At 42.2% G+C, this 24,963-nt stretch overlaps 2 protein-coding genes across 3 annotated transcripts; both read left to right on the top strand.

Annotated features, from left to right (window-relative positions):
* Positions 1 to 18,930, top strand: LOC106580808 (myelin protein zero-like protein 3). Of its 2 annotated transcripts, none has more exons than XM_014162264.3 (6): positions 1 to 228; positions 3,815 to 3,981; positions 5,923 to 6,136; positions 6,765 to 6,921; positions 7,306 to 7,375; positions 18,844 to 18,930. In XM_014162264.3, exons 1-6 carry the CDS (start codon positions 159 to 161, stop codon positions 18,913 to 18,915), a joined length of 750 nt encoding a protein of 249 aa, XP_014017739.1. In that variant the 5' UTR covers positions 1 to 158; the 3' UTR covers positions 18,916 to 18,930. The 2 variants fall into 2 exon arrangements, with proteins under 2 accessions (XP_014017739.1, XP_014017738.1); XM_014162263.3 differs by lacking the exon at positions 18,844 to 18,930 and adding an exon at positions 11,232 to 11,967.
* Positions 13,870 to 23,891, top strand: gap43 (growth associated protein 43). Its single transcript, XM_014162266.3, has 3 exons — positions 13,870 to 14,118; positions 19,615 to 20,233; positions 23,053 to 23,891. Exons 1-3 carry the CDS (start codon positions 14,089 to 14,091, stop codon positions 23,133 to 23,135), a joined length of 732 nt encoding a protein of 243 aa, XP_014017741.1. The 5' UTR covers positions 13,870 to 14,088; the 3' UTR covers positions 23,136 to 23,891.
* Positions 23,892 to 24,963: the final 1,072 nt, after the last annotated feature.

Below are 24,963 nucleotides of genomic sequence, written 5' to 3'. Positions count from 1 at the left end.
TCCTGAAACACCTGTTTGTCAGTTAGTGGGCACTGGACAGGCACAGCGGAGCAAATGAGTTACACAAAAACATGGACGACGAGTCCCTGGAATGCAAAATTTGACTAGACTTTACAATTTATTCTAATTGTTCTAAACCCCTACCTCATTTTACTAAAATGGTTCGGCAACAACATATGAGTATACGCTTGAACATTGTATTGTTGCAGTATTTAATGGTTTGTTTTGGTGAGTACAACCCTCTCATTTGTCGAGCTCGTTTTCAATGTCACAGATCGCCGAATTTGCGACACAAACAAATTAAACACAAACATTCGCGTCGTGGGTATTTTATAGAATCCTGAATTTGTACCCTGTATAATTGTCTAGGCCTACTGTTTTTATCCTACAGACTCATTCATTGTGAATTATTGTTAGAATTATTATAATAAGCCACCTTCATTTAACATAATATATACAACATTTTGATTAGGCTACTATGTATCCATTTGTGAATAGCCACTACCAAATAATTATACTGCATGTTCACAACAAACCAAATTGCGTCTGAGGCCTATGTTCCTTACAACAGGAATGCAGTATTCTGTCATGTGAAATTCATGAGACCCATGGCTTTGACCTTTTTCCTTGTTTTCAATTTCACTCACGTTTTGTTATTGAGTTTAAAGTAGCCTGCGTGAAATGCAAAGCATCCATGATCTATAACTGAATATGACTCTTGGGTGAGGTCTATTGACATTGATCAGATTTATATAACAATTCATATTCGGAAATTTACTGGTTGGACAGTAGGAGGAGTCATTTCCTGTATGTTTGAGACATATGTGGATAAATGCCAATGGGTTGCCAACTTTCCCATCAACAATTTGAATGTCAACAGCTATCAAGCATCTGTTACTCGAAAGGCTCTTCAGCTTGAAATATTATTATTATTATTTTACATTTTTTTGCTACCATGGTTATGAGATTAGCTTGTTCATTTTCGGTCCACTTTACAATGAGGTCTTTTTTAAATAGTGCAGGATTTCTGCATATTAACCCAATGTAGATCACAGTACTCAGACTGTCTCTGTGTTCATAGAGTTTTTTTTGAAAAAATGTCTGCTTTGGATGTGACCTTCACTTGTCTCTGTGGGGACAGTGTACAAAAACTTGCAGTTGAAGTCAGAAGTTTACATACACCTTAGCCAAATACATTTAAACTCCGTTTTTCACAATTCCTAACATTTAATCCTAGTAAAAATTCCCTGTCTTAGGTCAATTAGGATCACCACTTTATTTAAAAATGTGAAATGTCAGAATAATAGTAGAGAGTGATTTATTTCAGCATTTATTTCTTTCATCACATTTCCAGTGGCTCAGAAGTTTACATACACTCAATTAGTATTTGGTAGCATTGCCTTTAAATTGTTTAACTTGGGTCAAACGTTTCTGGAAGCCTTCCACAAGCTTCCCACAATAAGTTGGGTGAATTTTGGCCCATTCCTCCTGACAGAGCTGGTGTAACGGAGTCAGGTTTGTAGGCCTCCTTGCTCGCACACACTTTTTCAGTTCTGCCCACAAATGTTCTATAGGATGGAGGTCAGGGCTTTGTGATGGCCACTCCAATACCTTGACTTTGTTGTCCTTAAGCCATTTTGCCACAACTTTGGAAGTATGGGGTCATTGTTCATTTGGAAGACCCATTTGCGACCAAGCTTTCATTTCCTGACTGATGTCTTGAGATGTTGCTTCAATATATCCACATAATTTTCCTGCCTCGTGATGCCATCTATTTTGTGAAGTGCACCAGTCCCTCCTGCAGCAAAGCACTACATGATGCTGATTCACGGTTGAGATGGTGTTCTTCGGGCTTGCAAGCCTCCCCCTTTTTCCTCCAAACATAACGATGGTCATTATGGCCAAACAATTCTATTTTCGTTTCATCAGACCATAGGACAGTTCTCCAAAAAGTACGATCTTTGTCCCCATGTGCAGTTGCAAACTGTAGTCTGGCTTTTTTTATGGTGATTTTGGAGCAGTGGCTTCTTCCTTGCTGAGTGGCCTTTCAGGTTATGTCGATATAGGACTTGTGTTACTGTGGATATAGATACTTTTGTACCTGTTTCCTCCAGCATCTTCACAAGGTCCTCTGCTGCTGTTCTTGGATTGATTTGCACTTTTCGCACCAAAGCACGTTCATCTCTAACAGACAGAACGTGTCTCCTTCCTGAGCGGTATGACGGCTGCGTGGTCCCATGGTGTTTATACTTGCGTACTATTGTTTGTACAGATGAACGTGGTACCATCAGGCATTTGGAAATTGCTCCCAAGGATGAACCAGACTTGTGGAGGTTTACACATTTTTTCTGAGGTCTTGGCGGATTTCTTTTGATTTTCCCATGATGTCAAGTAAAGAGGCACTGAGTTTGAAGGTAGGCCTTGAAATACATCCACAGGTACACCTCCAATTAGCCTATCAGAAGCTTCTAAAGCAATGATGACATTTTCGGGAATTTTCCAAGCTGTTTAAAGGCACAGTCATCTTAGTGTATGTAAACTTCTGACCCACTGGAATTGTGATACAGTGAATTATAAGGGAAATAATCTGTCTGTAAACAATTGTTGGAAAATTACATGTGTCATGCACAAAGTAGATGTCCTAACCAACTTGCCAAAACTATAGTTTGTTAACAAAACATTTTTGGAGTGGTTGAAAAACGAGTTTTAATAACTCCAACTTAACTGAATGTAAACTTCTGACTATCTACTTATCTACTTGCTCAAAGGCAGAAGAATTGTTATGTACTGTTGAAATCTGAATCTCTGAATCACATGCAGACCTACAGTATGCTGTATGTTAAATGATACTTTTGCATTTCCCTGTGTGGGTTGGAATTCACATGGAAAATACAGTATTGAATCTTTGGGGGTGGGCCTGTTTTGAAATATAACACACATTATTTAAATCTTTTGTCTTTTTATTTTTTTTTACATTGCACAATGTCTGCATTGGCGATGCTCGTCACAAGGAATACTACTACTACTGTAGGCTGTGTTGTTATTGCCATGTTTGCTGACAGTTGATGGAAAGATCAACAGCTTTTGTTGTTCGCTTGCCAATCCAGGAAGTGGTAAAGGACTATTTTACATGTGCCACTTGTACATACACTTGTTATGTAAATCGTTCGAAAATCAGCTCCTCCTCAATTTCTACACATTACACAACGGGTGTGCAGTACTTGTTTCGTAGGCATGTTCTAGGCAGAACAGCTATTAAATGGTTGAGATTTTGATTCATTGTTTGGAATGCTTGTGGTTGTTATGTCTGTATGCTGCCAATGCCAGACTGTCAATGAAAAGATAACAACGAAACAAGGTAAGAGAGAGAGAACTAGGACACTGTTACTGCTGCAGCTATTCTTGAGTCGTCTGGTAGTCTTGTTGTCAGAGGATGCCAGGGAAACAATGTCTCCCATGGAAAATGCATTAGATTGTGTAATTCCAATTAATAGCAGGCAGTGTAGAGAAGTTTTATTGTTGCCATCTGGGTACTGGGTTAATACTGGGTGAACAATGTGGGCCTTTAGGGGTACCTTTGACATTGTGATTATATGCAATTGTAAAATGAGACCTTTAGCTTTATTCTGTTTATTTTTGTTTTATTTATGTGAACTACCTTTCTTCCAAATTATTAATCTTTTGACTATCACAATGTATTTTGTTCCCAACTGGATTTCACTCAACATTCTGTACAATTGTCTGCCCTTCCTCCTCCTGAATCTATCTTCCTCACTTGACCACCTCACCCTCCCTGCCCTGCTGTCTCCCTCAGTGCTGTGCCCTGTGTCAGGCATAATAGTGAGCTCCCCTGCGGAGGTCCATTCTGTGAGGGGTGATGCCGTCACCCTGACTTGCACCTTCACCTCTACCAGCCGAGCCACCAGCCGTATGTCAGTGGACTGGTCCTACAGGCCCCAGACCGGAGGCCCTCCGCAGGCAGTAAGTACCCACCATAGAAAATGAATCAGTATATTGAGTTGATTGATAATACAGCGCACGTTGAACGAAGAATTATTGTGCTTTTACGCCCTGGCATGGGTACACTCAATATGGCTGCCGCCGGCCCTCCCATCCCAATACATTGACTTGAATTGTGATGCCCGTTAGAGTAATTCTATTTCTATGGTACCCTTAACCCCTGGAAATATCTCAGAGACCCCAGGCAGTTAGGGGCAGGAATCAGGATCACTATCCTACATCTTGGTGATGTGGTAAATGTATGTTAAGTTGCGGTCAGGTCTCCGACACCAAAGCTCCCCTAGATCCAATTTCCTTGTCGATACTCTTAGCAGCTGACCACGTAAGTTTTTAATTCCATTTGGAGGGCCGATAATGTATACGCTATGTAGTTGTTGGCATATCATATCCTATAGGAGCACTCAGCGCTAATGTGCTTCGGCTCCCTTGATGGGGTGATAGGAGCTGTTGGTTTAGTCATTAAGATGTAGTAGTCAGGCCTACTGCTATGTCAGTGTCAGCAGATAGTGTGGGCTGTTACGTCACTAACACAAACTCTTCATCCTAGGTGTGTGTCGGCTGTATAAGCATAGCAGGGGTTGGTTTAAATTCTTTATTTACTCGAACAAGTTTGTTCTGTGCAACTATAGACAGACAAGGAAACGTGTATAACTTTTTGCCGCATAGCCCAACAGAGCTAGCCAACACAACAGAGCTAGCCAACACAACAGAGCTAGCCAACACAACAACGCTAGAGAGTGAATTTGTCTCTCATAGTACATTTATTTCCATCCAATTTCATTAGCGGATTCGGACACTTTTATTGCCACAATCGTATATCAAAAGGCACTGTGAATAAGTATTTGAAAACTCAATCAGAAATATCATTTATCAGCCAATGCTTGAGAACTATGAATTGGTGGTGGGCTTCAGTCTCCCTGCATAATTATCGATATCTTGATGAGAATGAATTTCCAGGGTTGAAAAGGCAGCTCAAAATGTCCAACGATTAAATCACATATCCGTAGCAACGGATAGCAAGGAAGGATTTGGATGGCTTGTGATTTAAATTCCTCTGAATGACACTGAATGAACACCTCCAGTCAATCAATGTCCTGTATAAGACATGAGCAAATCAATTCAATATCCATTTTGATGGCCATGATCCACCAGGTTTTTATTTGGTGAGTCACTACCGTTACGGTAACCACAAAGCTTTGAACCACAAGACCCTAACATTTGCACCCGGAAAGATGGTTTCCCGGACCCAAATGAGTCCTGGATTGAAAATCATTCAATGATGAATCTACATTGAAAGTGAGTTTTAGTCCAGGACTAGCTTTAATCTGTGTCTGGCTTTGAATGTTTCAGAGGTACTTGGCTAGTTGTAACCTGTCTGAGGTTGGCCTAAGTATCTGTCTGGGTTGACTGGGTGCAGTGATTGACAGCACACTAAATCCAGTCTCAGCTCTATGGCTGTCTGAACTGAAGTGCCTCCTGGAGAGCCCAGCCCATACAGAGCTATAAAACAATATAACTGCTAAGCACCATTGATTGTTAACAGGTCTGCCGTGTGTTGGTCTTTGTGTATATATTCCTGTGCCGTTTATACACTGTGTAATTTGTTTTCTTCAATGTGGCTCTTTGACACTTCTTATTGTCTATTTGTCGGTGTGTTGCCGTCTGATGAGTAAAGCCCTATTTTAGCTTCAACTTTATTCAAACCCCTTTTTGAAGCCATTCCCAGCCTTCTACCCCTGCTACTTTTCGAAACGCGGTAAAGGTTAGTGTGATTGATGCAGTATTTCTGTTGTCTGTGTCTTGTAAAGTGGCTCTGTTGTTGCCAATGTCTGAGTAACACTGTCCTAACCTAACCCTATGCCTAGAGTCATCACAATCTCTCCTCTCCTCTTTGTTCCCCAGTTCTTCCACTTCTCCTCTCTGGTGTTCCCTCCGCGGGACGGCCAGTTTAATGGGCGTGTGAAGTGGCTGGGCAGCCCGGCCCGGGGCGAGGCCTCCATCCAGCTCCTCAACGCCTCCCTCAGCGACAACGGCACCTACACCTGCTCCGTCAGGAACCCCCCCGACGTCCACGGATTCCCCACCTCACAGACCGTCCTCACCGTGACGCCCGAAGGTGAGGCAATTCCTCAGAGAAATGTATATTTAGGGCCAAATTCTAACTTGAGATGGGTGCATGTGAATCATGCACTGATGTTAATAGGACTTTTGAGAACATTTTCCAGTAAGAACATTTGTGTGCGTCTCAAGTCAGAATTTGTCCCGTAATTGAGAGGCAGGAGTTTAAGATTTGTTAGTAAAGGTGATTGTGGGTTCACCCTGTTGACCTTAGGAATGATGACGTGTAGAACATGACTGTGTGGGAATTGTGGCACTGGGGAGATTTACTTCTCATTGGGCAGTAAAACCTACATCGTGTTCAATGCTGGTATGGTCGGTCACATTTATTGATGCCTTTTCGAATACTTATAGAGTTCAGTATGTGTGCATTGTCACATTTTTCACAAAGCTAAAACAATCCATCTTTTAGAAGCTTTTGAGGACAGGATGCAGATTTATTTTAAGGGTTTATTAAAGCAATTGCACACGAAGCCGTGCTGAACTACCTTTTTAGTACGGCTGTGCTGCGGTCATAGGTACAAGGCAGATCTCGTAACTAAAGAGATTAAGGAATCTTAACCGTCTCCACTTTGTGCTGACACGGAGTGTGTATGTGGTTATGATGAACCCTCTCCTCTCCACAGTGCTAGCAGTTCACTTCTCGGACGTGGCGGTGCTTTTAGCCTTCATCCTGCTTCCTTCCGCCATCATTACGCTGGCTCTGCTGGGTCGCATGTGCTGCTCTCCGAGGGACAGGAGCCAGGCCCAGGGTTACCAATCACCCATTGAGGTCACACCTGGGTGAGTGGATTTACTCCTCAATCAGTGCACCAGTTCTTCAGGGCCTCCTAGACATATGGACATATGGCTTTAAAGAAGTGATATGGTTTTGGTAAAGAGAGCCCCCATCGCTGACTTGCTGAGTGGACACTGGGTTTTTCTCAATTAATCTTTCCTTGATTCCTTTCATCCTCGCCTCCTTCTCAAAATGCATTGGAGAAGAGGGTCCGAGGGCAGGGTCAGTGGACCTTCTCCTCCAATTTCGATTGAAAAGAAGCCGAGCAGAGATGATACAAGGAATCAAGGAAAGATCAATTGAGAAACGGCCTTGAGCCAATATAGCAAATTGCTAATGCTGACTGTTTTGTGATTTGACCAATTTGAACTCGACCATCTTTTTGACAGAGAGGAGACTGGCTTCAAGCAGATCCACAGAAAGGAGAAAAACATGACATGCTGCCACATATATTTGCTGGTATGGCATGTTTCTTTTTGCTTATGAATTAGTTAGGGGCACATGTCTAGCCCGATCAATTTCAAATCATGTATTTGTCACATGCGCCGAATTCAACAGGTGTAGACCTTACAGTGAAATGCTTACTTACAAGCCCTTAACCAACAATGCAGTTTTAAGAAAAAATAAGTGTTAAGTAAAAAATAACAGTAACAAATAATTAAAGAGCAGCAGTGAAATAACAATAGCGAGGCTATGTAAAGGGGGTACCGGTGCGGGGGCACCGGTTAGTCGAGGTTATTGAGGTAATATGTACATGTAGGTAGAGTTAAAGTGACTATGCATAGATAATAAACAGAGAGTAGTAGCAGCAGTGTAAAAGAGGGGGGGGGGGGGGGGGGGGTAATGCAAATAGTCTTGGTAGCCATTTGATTAGCTGTTCAGGAGTCTTATTGCTAGGGGGTAGAAGCTGTTAAGAAGTCTTTTGGACCTTGACTTGGCGCTCAGGTACCACTTGCCATGCGGTAGCAGAGAGAACAGTCTATGACTAGGGTGGCAGGAGTCTTTGATAGACACCGCCTGGTATAGAGGTCCTGGATGGCAGGAAGCTTGGCCCCGGGGATGTACTGGGCCGTACGCACTACCTTCTGTAGTGCCTGGCGATCGGTGTCCGAGCACTTGCCATACCAGGCAGTGAAGCAACCAGTCAGGATTCACTCGAAAGGTATAGCTGTAGAACGTTTTGAGGATCTGAGGACCCATGCCAAATCTTTTCAGTCTCCTGAGGGGGAATAGGCTTTGTCGTGCCCTCTTCACGACTGTCTTGGTGTGCTTGGACCATGATAGTTTGTTGGTGATGTGGACACCAAGGAACTTGAAGCTCTCAACCTGCTCTACAACAGCCCCGTCGATGAGAATGAGGGCGTGCTCAGTCCTCCTTTTCCTGTAGTCCACAATCATCTCCTTTGTCTTGATCATGTTGAAGGAGAGGTTGTTGTCCTGGCACCACATGGCCAGGTCTCTGACCTCCTCCCTATAGGATGTCTCATCGTTGTCGGTGATCAGGCCTACCACTGTTGTGTCATCGGCAAACTAAATGATGGTGTTGGAGTCGTGCCTGGCCATGCAGTCATGAGTGAACAGGGAGTACAGGAGGGGACTGAGCATGCACCTCTGAGGGGCCCCCATGTTGAGGATCAGTGTGGCGGCTGTGTTGTTACCTACCCTTACCACCTGGGGGCAGCCCATCAGGAAGTCTAGGATCCAGTTGCAGAGGGAGATGTTTAGTCCCAGGGTCCTTAGCATAGTGATGAGCACTATGGTGTTGAATGCTGAACTGTAGTCAATGAATAGCATTCTCACATAGGTCTTCCTTTTGTCCAGGTGGGAAAGGGCAGTGTGGAATGCAATAGAGATTGCATCATCTGTGGATCTGTTGGGGCGGTATGCAAATTGAAGTGGTCTAGGCTTTCTGGGATAATGATGTTGATGTGAGCCATGACCAGCCTTTCAAAGCACTTCATGTTTCAGACATTAGTGCTACGGTCAGTAGTCATTTAGGCAGGTTACCTTCGTGTTCTTGGGCACAGGGACTATGGTGATCTGCTTGAAACATTGGTATTACAGACTCAGTCAGGGACAGGTTGAAAATGTCAGTGAAGGCACTTGCCAGTTTGTCAGCGTATGCTCAGAGTACACATCCTGGTAATACCTATGGCACTGCCTTCTTGTGAATGTTGTTGACCTGTTTTAAAGGTCTTACATCTGCTACGGAGAGCGTGATCACACAGTCGTCCGGAACAGATGATGATCTCATGCATGTTTCAGTGTTACAGTGTTACTCGTCGGGTAGGCTTGTGTCACTGGGCAGCTCACGGCAGGGCTTCGCTTTGTAGTCTGTAATAGTTTGCAAGCCCTGCCACATCCAACGCGCGTCGGAGCCGGTGTAATACAATTCAATCTTAGTCCTGTATTGACACTTTGCCTGTTTGATGGTTTGTCGGAGGGCATAGTGGGAGTTTTTATAAGCGTCTGGGTTAGAGTCCTGCTCCTTGAAATCGGCAGCTCTACCCTTTAGCTCAGTGCAGATGTTGCCTGTAAACCATGGCTTCTGGTTAGGGTATGTACGTACAGTCACTGTGGGGACGACGTGATCGATGCACTTATTGATGAAGCCAGTGACTGATGTGGTGTACTCCTCAATGCCATCGGAAGAATCCTGGAACATCCTCCAGTCTGTGCTAGCAAAACAGTCCTGTAGCTTAGCATCTGCTTCATCTGACCACTTCTTTTTACTGACCGAGTCACTGGTGCTTCCTGCTCCAGAATCAGGAGGAGAGAATTATGGAAAAACATCCCACAGCATGATGCTGCCACCACCATGCTTCACTGTGTGGATGGTGTTCTTCGGGTGATGAGAGGTGTTGGGTTTGCGCCAGACATAGAGTTTTCCTTGATGGCCAAAAAGCTCAATTTTAGTCTCATCTGACCAGAGGACCTTCTTCCATATGTTTGGGGAGTCTTCCACATGCCTTTTGGCGAACACCAAACATGTTTGCTTATTTTTTTCTTTAAGCAATAGCTTTTTTTCTGGCCACTCTTCTGTAAAGCCCCGTTCTGTGGAGTGTATGGCTTAAAGTGGTCCTATGGACAGATACTCCAATCTTCGCTGTGGAGCTTTGCAGCTCCTTCAGGGTTATCTTTCGTCTCTTTGTTGCCTCTCTGAATAATGCCCTCCATGCCTGGTCTGTGAGTTTTATTGGGCGACCCTCTCTTGGCAGGTTTGTTGTGGTGCCATATCTTTTCCATTTTTTAATAATGGATTTAATGGTGCTCTGTGGAATGTTAAAAGTTTCAGATATTTTTTTATAACCCAACCCTGATCTGTACTTCTCCACAACTTTGTCCCTGACCTGTTTGGCGAGCTCCTTGGTCTTCATGGTGCTGCTACCTTGGTGGTGCCCCTTGCTTAGTGGTGTTGCAGACTCTGGGGCCTTACAGAACAGGTGTGTGTGTATATATATATATATATATATATATATATATATATATATATATATATATATATATATATATATATATATATATATATATATATATATTATATACTGAGATCATGTGACACTTAGATTGCACACAGGAGGACTTTATTTAACTAATTATGTGACTTCTGAAGGTAATTGGTTGCACCAGATCTTTTTTAGGGGCTTCATAGCAAAGGGGGTGAATACATATGCACGAACCACTTTTCCATTTGTTTAGTTTTTTCTTCATTTCACTTCACCAATTTGGACTATTTTGTGTAGTCCATTACATGAAATCCAAATAAAAATCAATTTAAATTACAGGTTGTAATGCAACTAAATAGGAAAAACGCCAAGGGGGATGAATACTTTTGCAAGGCACTGTATGTGCTCGTAGTTCATCTATTTTATTATCCAGTGATTGTACGTTGGGTAATAGGATCGATGGTAAAGACAGATTACCCACTCGCCGTCGGATCCTTAGAAGGCACCCAGACCTACGTACCCGATATCTTAGTCTCTTTTTCCAGCGAATAATGGGGATGAGGGCCTTGTCTATAGTAAATTCTTCGCGTCCGACTCGTTACAGGGGAAAAAAAGGATTCTTCCAGTACGAGGTGAGTAATCGCTCTCCTGATATCTAGAAGCTATTTTTGGTCATAGGAGACGGTGGCAGAAACATTATGTACAAAATAAGTTACAAATAACGCAAAAAAACAAACACACAATAACACAATTGGTCAGGGCCAGCCATCTCCTCCGGCGCCATTATAACATACTCTAAATGTAGTTTATGTCTGACAATGTGAGATGTCGATGAAATATTTATCTGTTACCCCACTTCCTGTCTCTAGGATTCCGACTATGAGGATTACTACGTCCACAAAGAGAGGCCTCCGGCTCAGGGAGAGACCATGGCCGAGTCTCAGTGCTAGAGTTCCCTGGTGGTGGTCTGTAAGAACAGCGGCCACCTCCATGCCTTGCCAACGGGAGGGGTTGAACGGAATTCTCACTTACACTGTTAAAAATGCCAAGATTCCTGGACTTGGCTCTGTGGAAGGGGCAGTTTCTCACACACACCTCCCTTCTCTCATGGCTTGTCCACAGCTGATTCCGCTGGTGGGATAAATGTGAATCCTGTGCCAGACACACACACACGTTTAGCACTATACTCTAAACATTTCTGGATGGATTTTCTTATTATGAAGGAGATGCATATATTACTAAGTTATTGTCTGCTTTATAACTTTGGAAATTTAAAATAATTGTTTTTGTACAGCTATTATGCGAGTTTTTTTTGAACTATCGGTCTTCATGAAATCTATTGCTAGAATTGTAGACAATCTTTACCTGTGGCTACATCTGCTTCATTGAGTCCAATTAATATTATTTTAAACATATCTTTAGAGTTAGTGTTACATTTAAACCCGCTCAGGAGTGGACATATTATGACCTCACATTCTGAGGTTGAATGAATTTACAGGATTTGATTTACATGTTAGAATTTGGATGTACAGTGTAGTGAATGTTGTTGAATGCATGTATGTGCAAAATGTATTATAATTCTGCTTAATAAAATACATAAACGTTCTTGTCCATTGGTAAAATGGTTGAACTACAGCACATTTTCAATAATGTCGGTCTTTGAACCTAATCTGACTTAAAAATGGCCACCCTTGTTGTTTGAAATCCCCATCCATGTTGCTGGTGTGAACTACACTGAACAAAAATATAAACGCAACATGTAAAGTGTTGGTCCCGTGTTTAATGAGCTGAAATAAACGATCCCAGAAATGTTCCATAAGCACAAAAAGCTTATTTCTCAAAAATGCTGTGCCCACATTTGTTTACATCTCTGTTAGTAAGCGTTTCTCCTTTGCCAAGATAATCCATCCACTTGACAGGTGTGGCATATCAAGAAGCTGGTTAAACAGCATGATCATGACATAGGTGCACCTCATGCTGGGGACAATAAAAGGCCTGGCTGCCAAGTTGGTGGGCCTATGCCCTCCAAGTCCCACCCATGGATGCACCCCTGCCTAGTCATGTGAAATCCATAGATTAGGGCCTAGTGAATTTATTGAAATTGACTGATTTCCTTATATGAACTGTAACTCAGTAAAATCTTTGAAATTGTTTCAAGTTGCATTTATATTTTTGTTCAGTATAATAACCAATAGCATTTCAATAAATAGCTTGTCAGATTCATTTTCTCAGTCCAATTGATTTTGTCGTTTCATCCTAAATTATTTACAATACGGTGAAGTAATTGTTATTTCTACCCCATTTGAACTACCATGGCAACACATTTGTGTTGGATTCAGTGATTTCATGTACTTCTAGAAGGACCACTGGTTGAGTGTAACTGTAATATTACAGTTTGAACATCTTGAAGAACAATCTGGCCTTAATGGCCATGTACTCTTATGATCTCCACCCGGCACAGCCAGAAGAGGACTGGCCACCCCTCAGAGCCTGCTTCCTCTAGGTTTCTTCCTGGTACCTGACTTTCAATGGAGTTTTTCCTAGCCACCATGCTTCTACATCTGCATTGATTGCTGTTTTAGGCAGGGTTTTTGTGTAAGCACTTTGTGATATCTGCTGATGTAAAAAGGGCTTTATAAATACATTTGATTGATTGATTGATACAGTCCAAATAATAATAATAGATTGGAGTGGCTGGCTGGCTGGTTGGCATGCAGGCCAAAGTGGTGGATGGACATTCAGTAGAATATTGTAATGATTTCCCTGTGAAGACGGGATGTGGCATAATCTTGAAGCACATGTGAGGACAGAGCAGAGCCCCCTGGATCCTCTGGAATCTGCTCCCCCCTCTCTCTCTGGTCAAAGAGGGGGGTGGGGGCTCTCACCACAGCATGCATTGTGCCTGGTCATCACAACAGATTCTGCGCAAATTTGGGTAGAGAGGAGGGAATGGAGCCTGGCTCCTGCCACACCCGGCCTTCCTCCTCTCCTCCATGGCCACAGCACTGTGAGAGCTGGTACTGTTTCCATGTGAACAGAGCACTGAAGAGAAATTGACGTGTGTAAGCATTAGCACTCTGTTTCACACATCCTCATTGGCAGCAACATGCAGGTGTCTCTGCCAGAACAGGGAATTGGCATAGGTAATTTAGACTGGAGCTTGGTTTATTTATTGATCTTTACTAACAGCACTGACTGAGTGGGATTTAAGCAGGAAAATCTCCTCTTTAATATAAAAGCTATTCAGCAGTACCACCATGTAAGGAGGGACTAAAAAAGGGAGAAAAAGCCAAAGAATGGGAATTGTCTGTTGACAGATTGGATGTATTCAATCATTCATACTAGGAGCCGTGTATAGGGTGGGGTTGTAGCTCTCGCTAGTGCAAGGCTGCATGCCGGTCGCCTGTGGAGGAGAGAGGCGGAGGGAGAAGAGGGGATAGGTTCATCACAGAGCGAGAAGGAGGGGGTGTCAGCGTGAAGAGAGGGAGGGGAAGGAGGGGTTTTAAAGGGTGGGCTTGTAGTCATTGTTAGCCACCAAGTCAGAGAGAGGCGCGAGCAGGCAGACAGTGAGTGTGTGTGCAAATTGTGATGAGTAAAAGCATTAGGCGACTCAGCTGTTGATACAGCCAGTGAGCGTGTGCAAGAGTGCGAGAGCGAGGGAGTGAGAGAGAAGTGTAAGGCAAAAAGGAAGGAAAGAAGGGAAAAGAGAGAAAGGATACTACAAGTATGCTGTGCTGCATAAGAAGAACAAAACCGGTAACTGCTTTCTTTACAGATTCTCTCATTCATATCTGTCAGTTTCAAAATGTGTCTAAATTGTTCAATGTTTGGACTAACTACTTCAGTAACTGAATTGAGGATACGCTTATCTCATTGTCTTGTCTTCTTGGCTCACTGGGACTTCAGTGATGTCTCAGATGAAAAATGGACACGCCTTGTTAATGTAATTATGTTTGAATGAGTGTAGTAGCCACAATGCTTCCAGACCTCATACTGTAATAGCAGTAAGATAAGCCTGTAACATGATGCTGAGGACTTTTATACTATTATCGATCCACTACTTTACACACTGAAAGATGCATTGATAGACACTTGATGCACCTGTTTGCTGCCTTCTGTGATTGCCTTGACTGCTTTGTACTGTAATCAGGATACATGAAGACTGGGGATACTTCCTCCATTGAGCACAATGCTGTCTTAATTACCTTAAGGCTGCTCTTAATTGATGCACTACTAACAAATCCTATTTCGGTGTTATCTCTAAGAAACAAGAGGATAGAAAGGCATGTTTGCAGAGGAAAAAGGGTGGGGTAAGGCTCCACTGACTAAGACTCAACTCCTCTGGCCACGGTGTCTCCGGGGATTTCAATAGGAAATTAGGACCTTAAAGGGATTAGCACGGTTCGGGGGTTAAAAGTGTATATTGTCAATTAGGTCTTCACATGTTTATGGGTGCATAGTTGTGAAAAAACAGATGAATACATAGCAGAGAATAGTTTCTCAGAAAAGGAAGGTGTTGTGAATCTACGGGTGGGTCTTGGAGTTGTACAGTATGAGATTGTACCTTGATGTAAGTAGCTAGCAGAAGGTATTTTTTGTTAGCACAGAGCTATCTATCTGCAGAAGCTATCTAGAGTGATCAGGATTTTATCGGCTTCATAAAGCACTGGATTCCATCAACACCTGATTGCTGCTTAAATGTCAGCATGTATGAGTCATTTTAGCTCAGCCAGGCTGCACATTGCACTGAAGTGGGTGAGGCATCCCTCTCTCTCTCACACAGCTTTAATACTGCATTAAACCCTATCTCCACACAATGCTATTATCTGAATCGTAACCTACTCTCACCACAGGGAAAACCGCCTCCCATGCAGTATCCAGCCCTTAGACTCTGCTTTCTGCTTTTGAGGACTGGCTAATGAATGAATGAAGTCTCTGGATTTAGACAGCATATAAATGGTGCAACAAGAGAGATTGCTCTCAGCTTGCTGTTAAAAGCACAGAGAGCTACACACCCATACAGCAGTAGCAGCAACCAGGTTTTTCAACAGAGCCACCAGCGCACGCTGTCAGACCAGCCGTGATTGTGGAGCCTTTGTTCAAACGAGAGAGAGCAGCCTATTTAATTAAATGAGGGTGGCTATTATGGCTGAATATTATCTGGTTGCGAACATCATTCTTGGGGCCATCGAAAACATGTACAACACCGCTCATTAATTCACCGTCCTGGGAATAAGGCGTGTGTCGGAGAGGCATGAGGCTGTGCGGGTAGGTGAATGTATTCTCCTCCACCTGAACCCCCCCCCTCTCCTGCAAGAGGAGGGAGAGGAGACAGCTGGATGAAAGGGTGTGGTGCTGTGTGAGGGTAGTAGCAGCTCAGGGAGAATGGGGGAGATTCAGTTGCATTCCCATCCACTAGAAAACCAGACATATTTCTATCAAGATGAGATTTATTCAGGGGTATACCTTTACTGGACATATTGCTACAGACACCATATATTTCTTGGCAGACTTCTTTTTTTACCCTCTCCCTGTCTGGTTTCTGTGGTCGTGTGTAAGTTACACTGTGAGAGCCAAGCTATCTTTTTATTACACACACTGATTCAGTTCAAACACACATACAGATCATTAGTGTTGGTTTACTGAGATAAGGGCTGTCTTTGCGTCAGCACGCTGCATTCACCTATGTAGAGGAGCTAGGGAGCGTCTGCTTGAGCGAATAAGAATTAAAAGAGGATACAAATACCGGCTGTGTGCATTTGTGCAAGCAGCAGTCTCATTCCCCTCCTGTGGCAAAGTCCCTAATGGTTTCCAAACTGAGACAGCGGTCTGACGTGGGGGGATGGTGGCTGGCTACCGTTGAAAGATCCATCCATAAACCCACCGTGGGGTGTGGTTCACACAGGGTTGCCCACCCAAGGACAGTGGCTGGGGCCCGAGATGTACAGTTGTCTTTCAGATACCATAGCCTGGCTTTTATTGATGGTGTATCTTCTACAGGCAATCAGCTATCTAAAAGGGCAAATGCAACTAGTGTTCCTGAGAGACAGTTTTGAGATATGCTCATTTGATGAGTGGAAAGATCATGCACTGAGTGACATTAAGGAATCAGATTGTTGTTTGAATACAGTTGTCTGAAGCTGTCTCAGGAGTCTAGGTGTCAGTTGACATGCCGATGCTTTTTAACATCGATTGATTATTCAATTATTTTTAGATCTTCAGTGATTGAGGTTTAGAAGGGATATACTGTAGGTTTGTAGGAAAATACCATTGGAACTGTCTATACAGAACTCTCCCCAGACATCTGATTGGAAGACATTTCCTAATGTCAGATTAAATCAGTTTGATATGGCTCTCAAAATGATGTTCTATATTGCTGTAGGTACATTGGTTAACGTCAGACATTAACATGCAAATATATTGCTTTGGACAGTCTACCATTCATATGTCTGGGAAGCCACCTAGTAGACTATACAAATTCATTGTTTGGTGGGTTGAACGGACAATATAAATAGGTTGATTGTGGTAAAACTGTTGTAAAATCGGTGTAATGAGTTCTATTCTCCTATTTGAAAAATGATAGCTGGTCTCAATACATTTATCCGAACTAACAAACAAAACCCCCCCTATAATCCCCAAATGGACAATGAAACATCTTCCCTTTTAATACCAAAATGACGTCATCTCTCGTATTCCCAAAACAGTTTACAATTGAAGTTTAGCAGATGCTCTTATCCAGAGCGACATACATTAGTGAGTGCATACATTTTCCATACTGGTCCTCTGTGGGAATTGAACCCACGACCCTGGTGTTGCAAGCACCATGCTCTACCAAATAAGCCACATGGGACCCACTTTTTTTGGGGGGCATTCAAAATGTTCACCATTTTTAGGAGATGCTCTTATCCAGAGCAACTAGGGTCAAGTGCCTTGTTCAAGGGCACATCGAGAGATTGTTAACCTAGTCAGCTCAGAGATTCAAATCAGCGACCTTTTGGTTACCGGCCCAATGCTCTTAACCTCTATGCTACCTGCCGCCCTTCTCAATCGCCATAAGTCATTCTATTTGAGCAAGTGCGTAGACCAAAATTTGGCAATTGTGAGCACCTATGAGATCATGCATATTAAAGATACCATTACGGCTGTGAGGGTGTGCCAGACACACTGTATTCACCTCCTACTCTAACAGTCTATCAAATCTCACTGTTCCATTAGCACATCACTTCACTCAATTATTCCAAAATAATACATAGTCATGGCTTTAAAAACATTATATATTTGTTGGTAGCAGGTGATTAAGACATCTTTCTCCTCCTAAACGTGCCGCACGCACGCACGCACGCACGCACGCACGCACGCACGCACGCACGCACGCACGCACGCACGCACGCACGCACGCACACACACACACACACACACACACACACACACACACACACACACACACACACACACACACACACAGAGACCCTGAAAAAACGCCCTGACCAATGGAACAGCCAGCTCCTCCCTGCTACCCTGATTAGTAACCTGATTTATGCTTTCCTATTGGCTGCTTCCCCAAGGGGTCAGGTGTAATGTCAATCATAGTGACATATAGTCTTTCATAGCCTAAACCAGTAGTTTTCACCCTTTTTTGGTTACCATACCACCAACTGAATTTTGCTTTGCCCAGAGTACACCTGAAGTACCCACTCATGTGCATTTTAACAGTAAGCCTATTGTCTCATGAGTCTTCTCAAGTACCCCCTGTGGATAGGCCAAGTACGACCACGGGTCCTAGTACCCCTGGTTGGGAACCACTGGCCTAAAACAGCAGACAGGGCACTGAGTGATGAGTTACATGTAGCACTCTGGTTGTCAAGGTAACGTTTGATCGTTCGGGGGGAGGATGGCTGTGCATCTTGACGAGGTAGCAACCAAAGATGGACCCAAAAAGCAGCTTTCAGGGATCTAGTAACTAAACAATGCTGTACGCCATTACTGATGTTATTATGACTATGTTATTGATGATAGTAACCGATTACAGTATCTAAAAACATAGCAAAACAAATACTAATTGGAAATGAGATGAATCATCAAGACGTAACTGATCCACATGCAGCACTCTTTGGCGTATTATGCAACGAGACCAAAAATGTAGCGTATTTGTAACAAGAAGCAAGAATCCCTCTGGAAAACGTCACATTGGGAACATCGTAAAAGACAAAGCATGTAATACTCTTAGCTACATCATAGATTTAGAATCACTGTCTCTTTGATTTGGTTTAGTCCACACTGCCTGTTACGTTTCCTTTACGTTGGTTCCCTCTATTATTTTCAGATTAACATAGTTTGTCGGTGTGAGATAAACTCATAATTGAAATCAATACAAGCTGTTTATTTCTTTATTCATTTTTAATGTATTGATAATTTTTTGCTTTGTCAATTTCAACATCATTGTTTATTTTTCCTTATTTCACTTCATTTCTTTTTCATTAGATTTATAAGAATCATAACACAGCCCTCTATTTGACGGACCACTCCAACTATGGATCCAGATATCAAAGGTAACATCTTGACGCTCTGTACAGGCTCCAACACCTATCCCACTCCCACTCCTCATCTTTTCCTACATTCTGCTCCAACCATGGCCACCAACGTCTTAAAACCCAAACCTGAACAACCGTGCTCAGATCCACATCCCACTCTCACCGCCTGCTCGGACTGTACCTTCTTCTGCCTTGAACAATCCACCTTTTATTCATTTCCCTTGATTCTGCTTATAATCTAGTATCTATTTTGGGTGGTGGGTATGTTGTTGGAGATGCTTTTTGGAAGTGTTCTTATTCAGAATCATTGGGATTGTATGTGAGTGACATCCGATGCGTTCACCACGGTGGAATGCTATCTGTTCATCTGCCACAATAACAGACGTAATTGGTTGGATGTTGATAGAAAAGGGCTTCATATAATAGTTACTGTCACTCACTATTTGGCAGGCCCGTTGAGTATGGGCCTCTGATACCACTTCATTGGAGACCTTTCACATTTAGCCATGAGGATGGGATGGAACAGCTTTCTAAGAGCTTAGTAGGTCACCGGAAGGGTACCTGTTTGTTTCTTTGAAGCGGCAATTGAAATTCTTGTTGGTTAGATAACAATGATATTGCTTCATTTTAGGGCAGACACAAAATGTCAATAGTAAGCCCTTGGTGGTTTGTTGTCTTCTAATATGCTCATGACTTCTTGACATCCTGTCTCTTTCCCAAGGTTGAGAAGAATGAAGAGGCTGACCAGGAAATCAAGCAGGATGAGAAGAAACCAGAGGACAAAGCCCACAAGGCAGCCACCAAAATCCAGGCCAGCTTCCGTGGACACATACTCCGGAAAAAAATGAAAGATGGAGAGGAGGATGAGGAGGCCAGTCCAGCTGTCCCAGAGGAGGAGGCGAAGGAGGCGGCAGATGGAGAAGAGGAGAAGAAGGACGTCCCCACTGCGGCTGAGCAGGCTGCCGAGGAAAAAGCCCCCCCTGGGATTAAAGAGGAGGAGACGAGCCAAGCCAAAAGCCCCATCTCAGAAAAGCCAGCAAACTCTCCTGCCCCTGTCGCCACCTCTCCCGTAGCCGCAGCAGCAGCTTCTCCCACCGCGGCGCCTTCAGAGCCTTCCAAAGAGGAGGCCAAGGCGGAGCCTGGCGACACCAAGGAGAAGCCCAAAGAGGTGGACAGCAATGAGGTTCCGGTTTCTGCCCAAAACCCCTCCACTGATTGTGCTGAAAAGAGTGTGGAGGGTGGTGCTGCCCAGGAGGAGTCCAAACAAGCCGACGTGCCTGCTGCTACTGTCAGTGAGACGGCTGAAAAGGAGGAGCCTCACCAAACACAAGACAAAAAAGGTAGGCCTTATTGTAACCCAGCCTCTGAGATGCCCATCCATGTAGATGAGCTTAGAAATAGGCTACAAACGCAAAACAAACCATATAGGCTACACAATAGCTCGTATAATACATTTATTATTAAGAATAAAATTGTCTGTGAGCCAAATTTACAAAATGACATCATGTCAAGCTGTTACTCATAATCTCTTTACATGATATTTGACTGGTTCTAAGTATGAGAGAAAAGGGCAAAGGCTCAGTAGGTTATCTTGTTCCAGTCCTCGAAAACCCGGACTGTATGATGTAGCCTACCTAATGGAATATGTGCAGAATCCTCTATAGGAGGATCAGTGTCTTTGTCCTAAATGGCACCCTATTCCCTACAAAGTGCACTACCCTATGGGCCCTGGTTAAAAGTAGTGCACTTTACAGGGTACAAGGTGCCATTTGGGACAGAAGCTTAGACAGGACTGGGATAAACTAGGTCATAGGGGCTGCACTGTCTGCAGGTTGTCATAGTTACACATACCTGACTACTGGTGTAGACCCGGGATACCTGGCCATGGTTTTCAGACTTAACGAATGATAAATTACTCAAACTGGTCAATTAAGACGGAAACCAGCAGGCGGTGAAGATATGCATGACCTGGAATGGCTAACCATCATATGAAGCACTAGTTTAGGTCATACATTTAGGTCATAAAGTCCAATGTAAAGGATATAGTACAAATGGAATTCAATATTTTAGTTCAGGTGGGCCTTCGAGCTTCAGCAAACAAAGAAAAGGAAGAGTGCTCAACAATAATGACAAAACAACATATTTTAATATTCAATATGTAGCAGTGGAGGTGTTTGTATTATCTGTCTGGTATATTCAGGGTCTATACACAATGAAACACAAGACAGTGTTGTTGGAAGACCTTTCACAGAAATATTATTGATTGAGACTTTTATGACAATTTAATGAATGACTGAAATCAACTTTATTGATCCCCAGAGAGAGAAATCTGGATAAATAATAAATGAGCTCATCTTCTAGGATGGGTTGAAATGTCAATATTTTCACAGTGATTGCATGGTTACCACTCCCTTACCTGAAACCTGCCCGTAGAATACCAAGCGCTGTGTGCGTCATCTATCATGAGTCTCATACACGCAAGTCTAGCGCCATCTCTGATTCCCAGTGGATGACTAGCACAGATGATGTCATGCTGATGATTAAAGTCAATGCAGTCATGATGACATCATTACCTCCAGGAAATTAGGAAAATAGGTTGGATAGGAAAGAACATCTACATGTCATACTAACAACTCATAGGGAAAATAAGCCTTAACCCTGTGAGACCCAATGTTGGAAAAATACATTTCCTAAATTGCATCCTGTACAGGTCCTAAACAAAGCAATTATGGCAAACACTACAAAGTGCATCTCCTTAGACCCAGATGTACTGTATCTCTTAGTAGTATTTGTTGTGTGTTGGTATGATTATTGTGGCATCAGTAGCCTCTGAAACATTGGAAAACTGTCCATTCGTCTGAGACCACACTAGTTCCCTACACAAGCAAATGTTGTAGGCCATCCATGCAAGTACATGCCTTGAAATATTTTTCCTGTCTTCTCTAAGATGTAGTGATTATGTAGAAAAAAACATATCAAGAAAAAAAAACGTTTTGAGCTAGAGGTAGTTTTGTAAGTGCTGCAAAAATGCAACATTAGGCTTGAAGGGTTGCCAAACTGAGACATTGTTTCCCTTCCAAATTCTGCAAGTAATATGGACAACCAAATACTTCAAGAGTAACTTTGATGTTCCTTCTACACATCAAAAGAAGAAAAATGAATATACATTAAAAGAATACTGCCATTTTATGGTAAAGAAGTAAAATAGATTATCTCTCCAAAATAACCGAAAATGGACAACCAAATATCTTATCCATACATATAAAAAAAACACAAATTGTTTATTCTGTTTCTGATAGCATAATACAAAAATTTGAATTGGTCAAGTCGATCAATTTGCCTATTTCAGACAAAATATGACTTCAATATTTTCCATCACATGTTAATGTTTTTGATCCATTTTGATGTGATTTTCATGTAATTTCCGTTTTCTTACCACACATTTTTGCTACCATTTGAAGTCCAATATTGCATTTTTACGTTTTCAGAATTTCTTTCTACAAATTTGAAATTCCAAAAACTGATTATTTTCATTTTCATACGTATTTAAGTATTTCTGACGGGTAAAAAAAATCTGATTTGGATCTATGCTTAGGTCTCACAGGGTTAAAAATCTGATTTGGATCTATGCTTAGGTCTCACAGGGTTAAAAATCTGATTTGGATCTATGCTTAGTTCTCACAGGGTTAAAATCTGATTTGGATCTATGCTTAGGTCTCACAGGGTTAAAAATCTGACTTCATAGTACAATTGCAATAAAATAGTACAATTGTAAAAAAAATATATATATCATAGATATTGGTGTAAATGTAGGCCAGCTGTACCAAAAACAGAGTAGATTTCTTTAGATTTAGTCTTGTACTTGAGAATCCCATCTAGCAGGTTCTGAGAGGAATGAACTGTTGTTGCTCTCTCTCTCTCTTTCTCTCTCTTTCTCCCTCCCCTCCCCTCCACCCCCCTTCCTTCCTTCCTTCCTTCCTTCCTTCCTTCCTTCCTTCCTTCCTTCCTTCCTTCCTTCCTTCCTTCCTTCCTTCCTTCCTTCCTTCCTTCCTTCCTTCCTTCCTTCCTTCCTTCCTTCCTTCCTTCCTTCCTTCCTTCCTTCCTTCCTTCCTTCCTTCCTTCCTTCCTTCCTTCCCTCCCTCCTTATTTCTTCTTTCAGATGGTGCCGAAGAATCCCAACCAGCTGAGGCTCCAGCAGAGGCAGACCAGGAGGAGTCCAAGGAGGACCAAGCGAAAGTTTAACATAGAGAAAAAAATACTATGATTACAAATGAATTTAAAGGGTGACTCTTCTCCTTCTGAATGTGAAGACAGTCCATTTTTATTTGTTTGTCATTTTTTGTGTGGCAATGATTTTCATATGTTGGGGGAGTTTCCAACATGCGTTTTTTGGTTCAAGCTATAAGTGGTATAATTTAGGTATGTTCTGTATCTTACATTATTGATTCGATGGTTGGACGTATCCACATTTTGAACTGAGTTTCAAAACCCAACAAAGCAGGACAGGACATTTTCATATTCTGCTTGAGTTTATCAAGCTTGGTTTACGTTCTTTGAGTAACAGGTCCTTCTCCTTCCGCACTTACAAAACGAACAAGTCTGACATGATTTTCACGACTTTATGGAAAACGTTGAGTACTACGACATGTTGTTGGCCCCACAACTAAAACCCCCTTCCAAATTACATGATTAGCATGAACCATCTAACAACTTGCATGGGAACTCTTCCACTAAGAGGAAATTTTCGCAGTCACAATACAAAAAAAAAGTGGCTTCTTTTTGATGTCCTTGGTGTTGTTATGACAGTTTGATATAAATTGGAATTACTCTTGCACTGATGTTAAAAAGAAAATCAAACAAACAAAACAAAAACACTTTTCCTATGTTCCTGTGAGTGCAATGTCCAGTTTGAATCTAAGGAGTTAAATTGTGAGAGAAAAAAATTATGGTTTCAATGTCTGTTTTCAAAATAAAGCAATGTGCCAATTACCATCATAAGTTGTGGAATATATTTCACCTGCCAAACAAAATATTTGCTAATGAAGCCACTTTCACATAAAGACTGAATTGGAGTATAATAGTATTATTGTTAATGAGATCTAGAGACATCTAGTGGAGTGTAATGGCACCTGCAGCTTAGGGCTTGGTGCTCGATTCAAATTCGTATTGCTCAGCACTATAGCGCCATTGAAATTTAAAGGTCATTTCTGATTGAGTCGACCATTGCAGCGTTTACTGTGAATGCAGTACTCTGGAACAATGGCTTTACATTTCTATTGTGCTGCATGGCAGCTCTTCAGCACTACATATTGAATTGAATTCCTGGCATGAAACGATACCCAGCTTATTAGTAACAAATGCTATACTTTTGGGTCTCGATTCAATCTGAGGTTCAGCGCTATAGCGCACTTGAAATGTAAAGGTTATTTCTGATTAGAGCCGACATATGGAGTGTTTACAGTGAATGTAGTCTCCGCTAACACAGGAACATTGCCTTTATCAAACGAACTACAACGCAGATCTTCAGCACTACGGATTGAATCGAGCCCAATTGACTTGACAGTAAAAACATACAGCTCACTTTTTCTCTCTTTTTTTTAAAGCTAGATCGGTTATAGATACACCCATTCTTCCATACTCCTAGTATTTGACAAAAACACTTCCACTTGGTCAGGTCTGTGTTGGAGGATCAGCTATTGTTTCATAATCACCAGAAAGATTTCTCATGAAGGATGGACTGGTAGTGTACATGTGTTGTCCAGGGTTGGGGTCAATTCCACAAATTAAATTCTAATTAAATTCTCTTTCCCTGTAAATTCCCACTTAGTTTCATTCAAATTCTAGGTCAGTCTTTGAATTCAGAGATAATTCAATTCCTCTGAATTCCAATGTTAGGTAAATTCCATAATTTAATTCCCAATTCAATATTATCCCCAACAATTCCACAAATTCCAATTCAAATCCCTCAGGCATTCAGGCTGATTATATCACTGTTCAGGCAGCCTAGCTATGCTGGAATACAGGTTGAAATGATTAAAAACAAATCTTACAGTTAATTTCTTATACTATG

Source organism: Salmo salar, chromosome 20 (assembly GCF_965601325.2).
Source record: "Salmo salar chromosome 20, fSalSal1, whole genome shotgun sequence".
NCBI classification, from domain to species: domain Eukaryota; kingdom Metazoa; phylum Chordata; class Actinopteri; order Salmoniformes; family Salmonidae; genus Salmo; species Salmo salar.
The sequence above is the reverse complement of the archived record's forward strand: the minus strand, read 5'-3'. Positions and strand labels throughout refer to the sequence as shown.